The sequence below is a fragment of the Elgaria multicarinata genome, chromosome 5 (genome assembly GCF_023053635.1).
Source record: "Elgaria multicarinata webbii isolate HBS135686 ecotype San Diego chromosome 5, rElgMul1.1.pri, whole genome shotgun sequence".
Classification (NCBI taxonomy): domain Eukaryota; kingdom Metazoa; phylum Chordata; class Lepidosauria; order Squamata; family Anguidae; genus Elgaria; species Elgaria multicarinata.
Window position 1 is genome coordinate 46,362,626 of NC_086175.1, and position 14,574 is coordinate 46,377,199.

Below are 14,574 nucleotides of genomic sequence, written 5' to 3' on the forward strand. Positions count from 1 at the left end.
AGATCCTGCAAGGTAGATTCCAGCAATTCATGGAGCGAGAATTGCCAGATGTACAAGCTGGGTTTAGAAAAGGGAGAGGAACTAGAGACCAAATTGCCAATATCCGCTGGATAATGGAGAAAGCCAGGGAGTTCCAGAAAAACATCTATTTCTGTTTTATTGACTATTCTAAAGCCTTTGACTGTGTGGATCATAACAAACTGTGGCAAGTTCTTGGTGGTATGGGGATACCAAGTCATCTTGTCTGCCTCCTGAGGAATCTGTGTAACGAACAAGTAGCAACGGTAAGAACAGACCACGGAACAACGGACTGGTTTAAGATTGGGAAAGGAGTACGGCAGGGTTGTATACTCTCACCTTACCTATTCAACTTGTATGCAGAACACATCATGCGACGTGCTGGGCTTGCTGAATCCAAGGCTGGAGTTAAAATCGCAGGAAGAAACATGAACAATCTCAGATATGCAGATGACACCACTTTGATGGCTGAAAGCGAGGAGGAGCTGAGGAGCCTTATGACAAAGGTGAAAGAAGAAAGTGCAAAAGCTGGGTTGCAGTTAAACCTCAAAAACCCCAAGATTATGGCAACCAGCTTGATTGATAACTGGCAAATAGAGGGAGAAAACGTGGAGGCAGCGACAGACTTTGTATTTCTGGGCACAAAGATTACTGCAGACGCTGACTGCAGCCAGGAAATCAGAAGACGTTTACTTCTTGGGAGGAGAGCAATGACAAATCTTGATAAAATAGTTAAGAGCAGAGACACCACACTGACAACAAAGGTCCGCATAGTTAAAGCAATGGTATTCCCCGTAGTAACCTATGGCTGCGAGAGCTGGACCATAAGGAAAGCTGAGCGAAGGAAGATAGATGCTTTTGAACTGTGGTGTTGGAGGAAAATTCTGAGAGTGCCTTGGACTGCAAGAAGATCAAACCAGTCCATACTCCAGGAAATAAAGCCAGACTGCTCACTTGAGGGAATGGTATTAAAGGCAAAACTGAAGTACTTTGGCCACATAATGAGAAGACAGGATACCCTGGAGAAGAGGCTGATGCTAGGGAAAGTGGAAGGCAAAAGGAAGAGGAGCCGACCAAGGGCAAGATGGATGGATGATATTCTGGAGGTGACAGACTTGACCTTGGGGGAGCTAGAGGTGGCGACAGCCGACAGAAAGCTCTGGCGTGGGCTGGTTCATGAAGTCACGAAGAGTTGGAAGCGACTGAACGAATAAACAACAAGGGGTTAGTAACCCTGTGTGTCATATCTGGCCTCCTGAGGAGTTCTGCATGGGTCGAGTTGCACAGGGCAAATGGGAGGTGTGGAGAATATGGCACTGTGGCTATGAGATCACTTTTGGTGGGATGGTGCTATTGGGTTTCCATGCCCTCACCCTGAGATGTGAGACAATAAAGAGGTCTGCTGTGCAATCCACAAAACCTTTATTCAGTAATTAGACATCTCTTCACACCTGAAGGAAGTATGAATGCTAGGAGCTATCTTCTAATCTTAATTAGCCTAACAAAGCAAGGCAGTTGCCTATTAACTAAATGGTCCTTTTCCCACTGTGCCAGACAGGCTTTTATCAGATCCCTCCTTCAGGGATGGTCTTCAAACTGCAGCCGCTGCCATGTGGCTACTATAGTGGACTGCCTCCCACCTCCTCTTAACTCTGCCCGCTTGACCCTGCTACAGACTTTAGGATCTGTCAGTTCTGATGTGCCCTCCCCCTCCAACATAGAGTGAGTTCCTGGGGAGGGGTGGAGATGATCTCTGAGCCTGGGCCTCCTGTTTGATAAGCTTCTGGGAAGATTCCTTCTTGACTCCTTGAGAGTCTTGGAGAATTTCCTGCCTCAGCTGGTCTTCTCCTTCAGCCTCCGACTCCGATTCAGAATCTACACCAGGGAGGCTGGGCCTCATCCTGACTGAAGCCATAAACTTGGCAAACCATTCCTGACTCAATTCTCAAAGTGTCGCTCCAAGAAATCTAGGGTTTGACTCCATTATGACAGCCTGTGAGAATAAGACCTTTAGCACAGTGCTGAACACTAAAGTATTCTCTCCTTCTCATTGACAGCAGCTGCCAAATGGGGAGAATGAGCAGGACTTTGTCACTTAATGTGTATCAAAGAAATTTTGTCTTGAGAGAATCTGCAGACATTTTCTGGGCACCCGGATCATATGTCTGTCTAGACACCGGATAAAGCCCCTCTCCTCTTCCAGTCCCAAGAATTCTGAGACTGAAACTTGGGCAGGGACAAAATGTTCATCACTTCACAAGTGCTGTATTTCCTCTGAATATTTTAATCCACTCTTTTTTTCCAGTGGGGCTCACGATCTTGTGAAGTGGCAAGAGAAAGCTGTTCCTGTGACAGAGGACTCCATAGAGGCTGCTATTGAGTGGCTCTGGATGATAGACCACATGCCAGCTGTTTGCCATACAGGCCCCACAGAAGCTCTCTTGGAGGCATTGTTTGATGATACGGTAATCTCACGCATATTTCCAGAGGTCTTCAATTATGACTAAGGATATCACAGTGAGAATTGGGTTGCAAGTGTTAGAGGGACGAATTATGAATGGGGCTAAATTCTAATAAAAGAACATAGGTGGAGGGAGGGGGAGGCTACTTAAAAGGAATTTCTTTCAAGTTGATCCACAGGCTGGTGCTTACCAATATCAGATGTACATGACAGTATCGCATTCTGAGAGGGGAAGCTTTTTCTCCTGACTTCCCACGGATCAAGTGGGAGAGAAATGTTTCCATGACGCTAAGGGGCTTTGAAATATAGGCCCAGTTTCAAATGATCATATTTATTAAGCTAAGATATGCATGACTGTGGCCCTCCTGGGCGTGCAGACCCTTCGTGCGAGCTGCAATCAAACCAGGAAGTATCGCATTAAGTGGACAGACCAGGAAACCATGCTTTAGAAACAACAACTGGGATTGGGTTCAATATCCTGGCTTGTTCGAAAAAGCGATGGTTAATTGGAGACTTCCCAATTTTATTGCTATGAGTTGTGAAGGGAGGAGCAAAGGAACTCTGTGCACAGGCAAAAAGACTCATGTGTATCTTGGCTTAATAAGCTGAGATACTATTGTCCAATGTGGCTGTTATATTTGACATCCTTCTCGAGTCTGTTTCTCAGATACTCATCCTTAGTATTTTTCAAGAAAGGAGTCTTTTGCAATCAGTGTGGCTGTATCGAAGAAAATCCCTGAATGTGTATGCTATAAGTGTAATGTTAGCTGCTGGGGGTGTCAAGGCTTAGCTGGTAGGCAGCTGTCAGAAATGAACCAGGAACTGAGTCAGAGCAGAGGGATGTAGATATACACATTTTGCAGCCAGGAAGGTCCCAGTCCAGATAGGAAGTCTTTTTTTATTGCCCTTCCTGTTCAGATTGACCCAATGGCTGGACTGGGTGGACAAGGCCAGTCCAGACCTGTGAGCCGTTTACTGCCAGAAAGATGTCCCAAGCTGCAGTTCTGGCAGTTCACCTTATGGGGGAGACATACACATAAAATGTCAGCTTGTTTCCATGGAGAAATCATGGACTGGGTTTCACCTATGCCAGGGATGTTGACTCTTAGGCCCACAGACCAAATCTGGCTTGCCGGGGAACCCAATCCATCCCTCCAGGGTTTCCCAGATGTTGATACCCCTTCCCCTGGACTTGCTCCCTTTTCTCACCCACTGACTGTTTGCTGGTTTTCTGACATTTGCTGTTTTTACTTCTCATACTGAAAGGTTGAAATGCCTCACCTAAGGTTTGCTTGCTGGCAGTAATAGCTTTAAACTACAATATGTTGGTATTTGTGATGTTTGGGGCCCACCCCTTTTGCTTTGGCTTTTCACCCTGCCCACCGTTGGAAACATCTCTGCAATTGAATTCAGCCCTCGATCTGAAAAGAGGTTTAACACCCCCAACCTATGGAATCCCAGATTACAACCCAAATGCTATTGCAACACCAGCTGCTGAGGGTGTAGAGCAGCGGTGGGGAATGTGTGGCCTTCCAGATGCTGTTGGACTGCAACTCTTGTCAGCCCTGGCCATTATAGCCAATGGTGAGGGATGTTTGGAACTGCAATCCAACGACATCTGGAGGTTCACACATTCCAAATCCCTGGTGTCGAGAGATGTAGTAGTTCCATCCTAGAAGGTTGGAGATGATTTCCTTTTCTGTGTAAGATTAAGGGAAGTAAGTAAGAGAAGACGTCAGGCACTATAGGAATACAGAAAGGTCAGGTATAACAGGATGGGGGTACATTTAGGCTTCAACCTTCATTGTTTAGCATTCCTTCAAGGGGAAAAGGCTCTCAAGTGTAGTTGCCTCCAGAAGACCTATAAGCAGGATGTGAGGTCAAGAGCCTTCTCCCACTGACATTCCCCCAGGAACTGATAATTCAGAGGCCTCCTGCCCCTGAACCTGGAGGTAGCATACAGCCACCACAATCTGAACCTCAAGGGAACATATAGCCATCATAATTGCATATATGTTTATCCTACATGCATATTTACCCACAAAAACTGCCTGGCTAGAGAATGCTGGGAGTTGTAGGACATTTTTTTTATTGCATTTTTATACCGCCCAATAGCTGAAGCTCTCTGGGCGGTTTACAAAAATTAAAAACTACAACAATATTTAACAATGTACAAATCAACAATATCACAATAATATTCAAAATATACTAAACACGCATGTACAGCAAAACAAACCAGGTAAAGGAAAAAAAGCCTTCAGCTCCTGCCTTGCTTTAAAGTCTCCAAGGGGGGGGGAGGGGAGTAGGTGGAATAACTCACCCTTGATGGTCCAGCATTTCTCCCCCAGAAGCAGCACTCCCCAGCCTTCAGCTCCTGCCTTGCTTTAAAGTCTCCAGGTGGAGGGGGGAGGGAGGGGAGCAGGTGGAATAGCTCACCCTTGATGGTCCAGCATTTCTCCCCCAGAAGCAGCACTCCCCAGCCTTCAGCTCCTGCCTTGCTTTAAAGTCTCCAAGAGGGGGGGGAGGGGAGTAGGTGGAATAGCTCACCCTTGTTGGTCCAGCATTTCTCCCCCAGAAGCAGCACTCCCCAGCCTTCAGCTCCAGCCTTGCATTTTTCTGTCTAAATGTACATAGAACTGTATCCTAAGATGCTAAACTGGGATGAAAAGGAGCTCCTGTATGAATTTGCATTTGGGGTGATATTTGGCACCATTTAAGATCAAGGCTGATTTCAGTGGAATGTGGATTTGGTTTGGGCATCTATATTCTCCACGCCTTTAAAAAAACACTTTTAAGTGCTGCTTGTTTTATTGTTAATGATATGTTTAATGCTGCATATATATATTTTTTAAAAATCTTTCCCCACGTTATAGCTGCTTGGATATTTATCTCTTCTTTAAATTATTTGAAATTACTGTTGCTGCTTTTAAAACTTTTAAAAATTCTTTTGATGGGTTTTAGTGTTAGTTTTACTGAATTTGTTTTTATTATGTATGTTGCCTTGAGAGCTTTGGGTATAGGGTGACTCATAAATTGAATAAATTAGTAAAACCAGCAAACCAAAGTGCTGCTTTAAACGTACATATAATTCTGGGATAGTGCAAGACATTTTGTTTCCTGAGGAAATGAACAAGATGGCAACCCCATTCCACATACAGAAGCTGACTGTACTGGAGTGGCAGTTACACCTTACTTCAACACTGGCAGCTGGACAGCATCCTTCATCGAACCTGAGGGTGGCAAGCTAGCTTAGGGGACACATGGCAAGCTGAGTAGTATACATAGCTATGTCCTCTAACACTTCATTGCTATTCCCCACCCCTCAGCATCTGCTGCCTGAGGCAAATGCATCACTCTGCCTAATGGTAGGACTGGCTCTGGTAAACATGTGCCTTCAGCTTTTGTATGTGCCTTGTCATGGCTAGCTTTTTTTTTTGGTGAGCTATGTCAGAAGCCACTTCCATAATCTCCCCAAGTTTCAGCATGTGAGCCACTGTGGCTTAATGAATGTCTTTTGTGACAGACGGAAAAGGAAGGTATCTCAGAAGTTATTCTCTTTGTGAGTGGGGAGCAGACTGTGCAGGCTTTTGGATGGAAGGCCTATGATTATTTTTGCTGAATGACTTGTCCTTCACAGACAGAAGCTGTGTACTATTTTGCTGTGGGTGATATGCCGGAATGCATGAAGCACTTGCTCATGCAGAAGATATCGAGGAGCCCATTTCCAGTCCATACCATATCTTTTAATGCTAGAGAAGAAGAAACGATTGCTTTCCTGAAGGAGCTGAGTCAGCTGACCAGTGGCAGGTATGAGGTAAATGTAATATCTAATAATTTTAGTCTTACAAATCTATTTGCACATAAGAACCCTTGCAATTGCACGCTCTTTTTCTTTTGTATTTTATCCACAGAGAGTGCAAATGACATATGGCAAGGAATGTCGTGTCTGCCTTTTTTAGTTGTCTTTTTTGGGCTGGCGATAGAATAATGGTGCTTAAAGTGGCAAGGCCTCGACCTTAATTTGATTTGCAGTTGAAACAATAACCGATAAATGAAAAAATTTGGAATAATTATGCTGCATGAACGCCAAATATGGCAGAACTTGGCAGAAGGTAGATCTCAGGGTAATTTCCAGTAGATCTGCAAAGTTTTCTGACTCCCAATAGCTTAAAGCTTTAAATAAGGCTGCTGAAATGAAGGACACTTCAGAGGAAAATCAGGAGTGTTTTTTGTGTGAGAGGAACTGCAAGCTCAGTTCTGATACTGAAAACCAGTTTTTGGTCTGAGCCATGGGCACCCTGTTCCTTAATTCTACTAGGCCTAGAGTAGGCAGCCTGGTGCCCTCCAGATGTTTTCGATTACGACTCCAGTCAGCCTCAGCCAACATGGCCAATCATTAGGAATTATGGGAGTTGTGATCCAAAACATCAGGAGGGCACCCTGTTGCCTACCCCTGTACTAGATTTATATACAGTACTGAGCCACTATTTTGCATCTGACTCTAGTTGCTGGAGCAGAGGTTCTACAAAAATAAATAATCAAAGTAGATCCCAGAAGCCTGAAGTCTTGTCCGCCCCTGGTTTAGGTTTTTTTCTGAGTATTATAATTCACCAGTGATATAACAGCATATCCACATTATAGATTTAAACCAGCTTAATAGCCATCCCTCCTTTCTAGGGAACTGCTAGAACCATAGTTCAAGGGTGGGGGCAATCTAGGGACCTCAAATTGAGAATTCTCTCTGCAGCACCTCACCAAACATGGCATTTTGGGTGTTATGAAGCTGTAAGTGTGTAGAATAGATGAGCCAGTTGTGGTCAGAAGTTCTGTGCTGCTAAAATGCTGTGCCTGATGCCCCCTAACCAAACATATACAAGAGAAAGTGGGTGAGTTCATACAATCATTTTCAGACACAGTGGCTTAAATAAGTCAGAACCCGTGGACTGTTTTATGGTTGTGGGTGATTTGTTAACCACACCAGCAACCCACCCTTGCTGGGTTCGAATGACACAACGTATGAGTAGGGGTTGTGTTGTGTAATGTGCAGCAAACTATGGTGAGTTATTTAAGCCACCATAGCTGAAAATGATTCTGCAAACCAGATCAAATGAGAAACATGAAGATACTTGCCCAGGCTTGATTTTCTGGATGATATTTTGTTTTAACATCTTCATTTAAGTATATCCCGCAACAGTTTTTTTAGTTGTTAAGGAAGGCATGAGGAGTATAACATGATGTACTTATGCTGAGGCTGACGATCAATTTAAAAAGCTGATTTATTTATTGCATTTTTATCCCTCAAAAGAGCTCAAGACAATATACATGATTCTCCTCCCCCTTTCTCCTCCCCTTTCTTCTCACAACAGGCCTGTGAGGTACGCTGGTTTGAAAGAGAGACTGTCCCAATGGACTCCATAGTTTAGTGGGGTCTTGAATTCAGGCCTCTCTGGTTTCAATCTTATGCTCTCACTGGGTGCTCTGGATGCATATTTATGAGTTTTGCTTTCAGATGAAAATATGTTCTCCTTCAGGTTCCATGCATTTGCTGAGAGAACTGATTATGTGGACACAATGGGAACTTCAGTCAGCGATGAGGATCAGAAAAGTTTACCAACCCAGAATTCACAAAAACTGAAAGGGAGCTTACCTTTAGGTAAAACGAAAACAAAGCCAATGCTGTTGTCGGTGGTTACCCTTAGATCCCCTAAGATAGCATTTCTATGTTGGGGAAGTTGCTGAACTAGCACATCTTTCATCGAGGGGGAAATGGGAGGCCTGCTCTACCAGCTTGAAGGCGAATGCAAAAGTTGGGGCTATTGGATGAAGGGGCAAGAGAGGATGCTCTGCTGATGTGACCAGAAGGTGTGTGATGTAGTAGCATAGGTTGCCCCACACCTTGAGAACCTCTAAAGCAGGCATGTTCAGCCTTTTTTGCTACATTTGGCTCATGGTTTGGGATCTGCACATGCACCCATGTGCGTACATACATACACATGCCTGCATATACATACATACATGTGCGCACACGCACCCACCCACCAATGCTCTTGATACAGACCATGCTTTCCCCGCTGTTGCTACAAGCGAGTAAAGAGTGATCTGTATCAGGGTTGTTGGGGGAGGGAATTCACTGGTAAGGGCTTGGGGCATCCATGGGGCACCCCAAGGGCCCCCAGTTCTGCACCCTGCTCTAAAGCTAGAGTCTGTGCCTCTTTCTGAGGCAGTGCAAGTCCTTTCTGCATCGGCTGTCAGGTGGCAGTTAGGGAGTACTTTTCTATACCACCCTTTTTAACTCAAATATTTCCAGGCAGTTCACAATAAAGATCTCCTAAAACATAACACAACTGGTGTAATCAATAAATAGTTTGCAATGGTAAAAGGCAACACTTTAAAACAATCACAACAGAATAAAAAACAACAACTTGTGTGTGTGTAGAAATCTGGGATAATGGAAAATTCTTTGCCTGGTGCCTAAAATAGATTAACGTAGGAGAGTTTCACAAGAAAGGTACCACAGATGGAAAGGCCCTCTCCCCTGCACCCACTCACCTCCTTTCAGATGGTGGGGCACCATGAGGAGGGCATCTGAGGAAGATCTTAATATATGAGCAGCCTGATGTGGGAGAAGACATTCCCTCAAGTATTCAGGTTCCAAGCTCTAGAGGGCAAGGCCAGCCCTACCATTATGAGAGCGAGGCGGCTGCCTGAGGCCCTGATCTTGGGTGCCATGAAGGAACCTCAAATTGTTAATTAGCTAGTTTATTCTCTTTTTAATTAATCTTTTTTTCTTTTCATTGTGAATTTAACAAAACAAAAAGCAAATCCTGAAAGGAAGAAAAAAAAGAATAAGAAATTACATGCATAGAAATATCAATATTCCATCCAATATAGCATTCTAAAAGAAAAGAAAAGGAGATTATCTGTAAGCTTCAAGAAAAACAGATCAAATATCCATATAGTTATGTATTTGCAAGCTAGTTTTTTCTTGCTGTATTTTTACGGCCAGCGAGGGGTGCTTTTCTGCCTTAAGTTCCAAGATAACTTGACCAGCCTTGGGTACAATACACCTTGTCGTGTGTATGTGTGTGTGTGTGTGTGTGTGTGTGTGTGTGTGTGTGTGTGTGTGTGTTTGTGTGTTGGGCAAACCCTGGTATAGGGCATTAAAGTAAGCACCAGTACTTTGAATTGTGCTTAGAAATGGAAGCTAGTGGAGCTCTTTAAGTCTTGATGAGATGTGTGCCCAGTGCCTGGTCCCAGTTAGCATTCTAGTCCTTACGTTTTGAACTGCAGTCTTTAAGAACAGCCCTGCATACAAGGGATTGCATTAGTTTAACCTGGAGGTTACCAGAACATGGATAAGTGTACCAGGCTGCCTCTATCTGGGAGGGGTTGCAGCTGAAGCACAAGCCTTAACCGTTGGAAGGCACTCTGTGCCACTGAGGCCATCTGGGTCTCTAATGGCAGAGTTAGATCAATGAGCAACCCCCAAACTGAGAAACCTATCTCAAGTGGGAGTATGACGCTTTCAGAACTGGTTGAACACCACCGCCCTGAAAAGATGAACCACTCACCATCTTGTTGGGCCTGGCGTTCAGTTTTTTGGCCTTTATCCAGTCCATCATTGTATCAAGGCAATAAATCCATCACTTCTTTCACCTCTCTTTCATCCAATGTAAAGGAGAGATAAAGCCAAGTGGTTTCATGTAGATAATGAAAAGCATTGGAGATAACAATAGGTCTCCATTGCTTGGTACCACAGAATCAAGCAGGCATTCTCCATCTTCACCTTCAGTGGGCTTTACTTTTGAGAGCACTTTGAGTAGCGATCAAGTAGATTGTAATATGGGTGCTTCCAGAGAGCTCATACGGCTCTCAATCAAAAGGTGTTGTGCAGCTGTTCTGTCTTTTCTTCCTTAATGGATTCTTTTATAAGAAGAAAAAAGATGGAAGAAGTGGTGGGAAGACACCGGAGGGTTACAAATGGAAGATGTCATTGTCTGGACCTCGTATAAAATTCTGTGAATGAAGCAGAATGTTTGCATTGGAAGCACTTGGATTACACCAGTGCAATAGGAAAGTACCTCCCAGAACTGTTGAAAACACTGTCCTGCTGGAACAGACTTATTTTATTCTGAACTAATTTGTAGCTAGGGATAATTTTTAAAATGTTCCTCATCTGCATTGCTCATCAGATCTTGGCATCTCGGATAATGTGATCTTATTTGCAGCATGGTACCTATCCATTCTTTCATTTATGACTTCCATTCTTTGTTCAGGCTGGTGAGCAGTTTCCCCACAGTTTTCAGTTTATACCTTGGTTTATTTTTCTTATTGATTACCAAAGCAAAGGAGTGGATAGGAGTGTCGGTTTTAAAAACGTACAAAAAGGAATCTTGATGCACCTTGATAATTCCCCCCCCCCCAAAAAAAAGAACAGCAAAAGGAAGTGCTATCGGATAAAAAAAATAAATCCTTGTGTACCATTTTAATCAATGCATGTCTGCATTTGTGCTCATTGATAACCCATGAGGAGGAGAGAGAAAAAGGAAAAGATGCATACAGAAAACGGTGGCAAACTGTACATGTGCCAATTCTGAAATGAAATTTAGACATTTTCTGAGCAAAACTGCAAGGCACACAGTGGAACGCAGCAGAGAGACAACCCATGGAACAATTATGTAAAGGGGGAAAGTTTTACAGCTGCACGTGACAGTGTGTGTGGGAAGTAAAAAAAAGGATCGCTTCATGTTATTTCAGCACCACTTATGGTTAATTGGGCTGGACATCCCCTATTTCCTGTGTTTTAGGGAAGAGTGAAATAATGATTTTTCTATTTAATTTCTGAATATTAAGTCTTTAGAGAAAGTGAAAAAGGGGAAAAGATGATCTGTTTCAAATGGCTATAATTGTACATTCTGGCAGGTTTGTTTTGAATAACTCTGCAAAAGTCCCCGAAGGTTTTGTTAGCTTGCAAAAGTATTGTGAATCAAATTATGTGTATTAATAGGAAAGAATGAATTATTGAGGCAGTAAGCCTGTGTGCACCAGTTGCTGGGGAACATGGGTGGGAGGGTGCTGTTGCACCATGTCCTGCTTGTTCATCCCTGGCCAATAGCTGTTTGGCCACGGTGTGAACAGAGTGCTGGGCCAGATGGACCCTTGGTCGGATCCAGCATCAGGGCTCTTCTTAGGTTCTTATTGGTAGTGAGGAAAAGAAACAAAATTGTACCGTATTGTAACCTGCTGTAAATTGATACAGGTAATTTGCAAAAGTTTATTACTTAGGAGCAGCTCAAACAACTGAACTCAGAGATAGTTATAAAACAATTACATGCAGAACTCAATAAAAGTTGGGGATGTTTAGGTTGGTTTTTTATGCAACAGAGTTGCATATGTTGAATTAGTTTTGTGATGTGGGGATTGCTATGTGTCGATTCAACTTACTATTTTGGAGATTTTCCAGAATATGCCTGATCACAAAGGGTACGTGTATTGAAAGCATCCACAGTCTAAGAAAATCAGCCAGCGTTGATTGACAATATGTAAACATGTCTTGTGAATTAAACCTCAAGGGCTACTTTCTCCTGCATGAGCCTTCCTGCCAGTTAATCTTAGCAATGGAGGCTCTGCTTTGTCCCATCCTTGCATGAGATCATACTGGTGGGTATGTGAGACAGGGCCCTTGTGGTGGTGGCTCCAAGACTGTAGAATATTCTCCCTGTGGAAATCCACCAGGCCTCTTCTCTTTCAGAGTGTAGATGTCCATTAAAAACTCTTTCCCCCAGTGTGATTTTAATGTATGATTTTAACCTACCCATCTATTATATCCTGCTTTGAAACTGGTTACTGTTTTTAATTGTCTCCTATTGCTATTAGCATTATTGTTTTTAGAATTGTTTTTGTAGTGCCTGTCAACTTTGTTGTGCTTCTAAGCTGCTGCTTTGCAAGCTGCTGTGTGTATGTGTGTGTGAGTGAGAGAACTTGTAATCCTGTATACACTTACCTGGAAGCAACTTCCATTGAACTCAGAGGGGCTTACATTTAAGTCGATGTGCATAGGGCCTGTGCTGTTAATGGCTCAGTTCAGACAACTCGTTTAGTCAACGCAGTGTGAAAACTCCACTCAACGTTTGAGTTTTTAGGGGGCACTCCCCACAGAACATGTTCTAACTCCACCGTTGTGTGAGTGTGGGCTACTGTGGAGTTGAGTAAAAGTCAAGACAGTGTTTGAGTGACAGTTCGTCCACCCTCTCTCCTGAGTGAGTGACAGTTGAGTGTTTGAGTGACAGTGCTCTTGAAGTTATCCTGTCAGCCATTGAAGTTATCCCGTCCGGTGCTCTTGAAGTTATCCCGTCAGCCATTGCTGCAAAAAACAAAATAATCCTGGCCTCTCTCCTAGAGCAGCACTCCCTCCTTTCGCCAGTCTTGCCAGAGAACTCTGTAGCCAGTGGGAAAACCACCATTGAGAAACGTGTTGTCTGAACTGAGCCAATGTGCTAATAGCAGTGGTTGATCCCGTTCATCATTTTCCCAATTAAAATTGCCCACCTTGCAATTTGTTTTGTCCTGTGGGCAAACCTACAGGAATCCTATGGTATGCAGCAAGCAGATAAACGAAATAAAACAACGGTGAGGCAGTTAGTACCAATCAATAGAAAAGCCTTTGGGATAAAATATATGGTTGGCCCATATAAGTGGATGATTTAGCACCATTGGGACAAGATCCTTCTGTTAACTGTAGATATATTCAGTAAGCTTGCAGATTTGAATCTTACTTGGTTTCATGCTGGCTTACTGCTTCTAGTTGCCAATCTGTGAATGGGGCTTTGGCCCTGTGGAGGGCAAGTGGGGGGGGGGAGAACAAGTATTCATAGAAATCTGTGTGCTTTAATCATGTCTAGCTAAAATACAGAGATAGCCACAACTGTGCTTTGTAAGATTTGAATTGTTATATTTTATGGCTTTTCAAGTGAGCTCCATGGAGATAATAGCATGCTTTGGATCGTCTGAACAAAACCCAGTTCTAATATTCTATAATTGTGGAATTGGGTGACTCAGGTTTTTCTATAAAGCCAGAGCAGGCAGTTCAAAAAAGATCATCTGAGTCAAGTCCTTATCCTGCCCTCTCTTCCATTTTCAGGGTGAGTAATAGCAAATTTTGAAGAAAAAGTCAAAACACAAGCAAAATAACCAATAATTTGCTCCCCCCATCCCCCGGGCTGGCATCAAGCGTCACCGGGGTTGGTCAACTGCTGAAGGCCCACACTCCAGAAGGGACCCTGCTGACAAGAGCCCCGCAGGCCTACTCCTCCTCTTTCCCCGTTGCAACCTGCTTGTTTACCTGCCCAGACAATAGAATTGGTGAGAAGGAGGAGTGGTAGCTGCCACTACCAACCTGCTCACTGCCTATCAAGCAAGCAAGTGGCCGCAATGTGGAGATAGAGAATGAGGAGCAATAGTGGCGGGGGACAATGGCAGTGAAAAGGTGGACTCACTGAGGAGGGGGGGGCATTGAGGGTCTCTTGCCCAAGGGCCTGCAAACACCTGAAGCCAGTACTGTGCATGCGTGCACACCCACACCCCAAATATCAAGCCTTGGCAAAGGTTTTTGTTCAGTCCAATAAGTGACGGGTATACCAAAACAGACACATGCAGTTTCTAGAAGATGTCATATTCTTGCCTCCTATCAACCTTTCTATATTTATTTTAAACAGCTCCATTTGAAAGGAGATGGGTGCCATTTTGACTTTTGTGGGGGGGATGCAAAAATGTCAAAGGTTGATTCTGTTGATGAAACCTGCCCACTCCTAGGAAAACAGTTGGATAACTAATAAGCAGGCAGTCTAGGCAAGCCATTGGCCATGCTGGATCGGAGTTATGGGAGTTGTAGTCCAAGTCATCTGGAGGGCACCAGATTGGGTAAGGCTGCTTTAGGCCTTTGTGGTTTGACCTTGGTGCATGGGTCATAGTATTTGAGGGGGTGCTGTTAGTCATCCTTATGGAATACATTGTGAGAGGGGCAAAGAGAGAGGCCCACCCTTGTGGAACTCCCTCCCTCAAGAACTGTGCTTGGCCGGTTTCTGTTGTGATTTTAA

At 43.9% G+C, this 14,574-nt stretch overlaps 1 protein-coding gene across 1 annotated transcript in view; it reads left to right on the forward strand.

The window, feature by feature from the left end:
- VWA3B (von Willebrand factor A domain containing 3B) overlaps nucleotides 1-14,574 on the forward strand; it is a 77,015-nt gene that overhangs the window by 12,856 nt on the left and 49,585 nt on the right. The window contains exons 6-8 of the mRNA XM_063126287.1: nucleotides 2,324-2,483; nucleotides 6,117-6,286; nucleotides 8,011-8,132. Coding sequence (XP_062982357.1) covers nucleotides 2,324-2,483; nucleotides 6,117-6,286; nucleotides 8,011-8,132 — 452 coding nt within the window. The remainder of the gene's footprint in view (nucleotides 1-2,323; nucleotides 2,484-6,116; nucleotides 6,287-8,010; nucleotides 8,133-14,574) is intronic.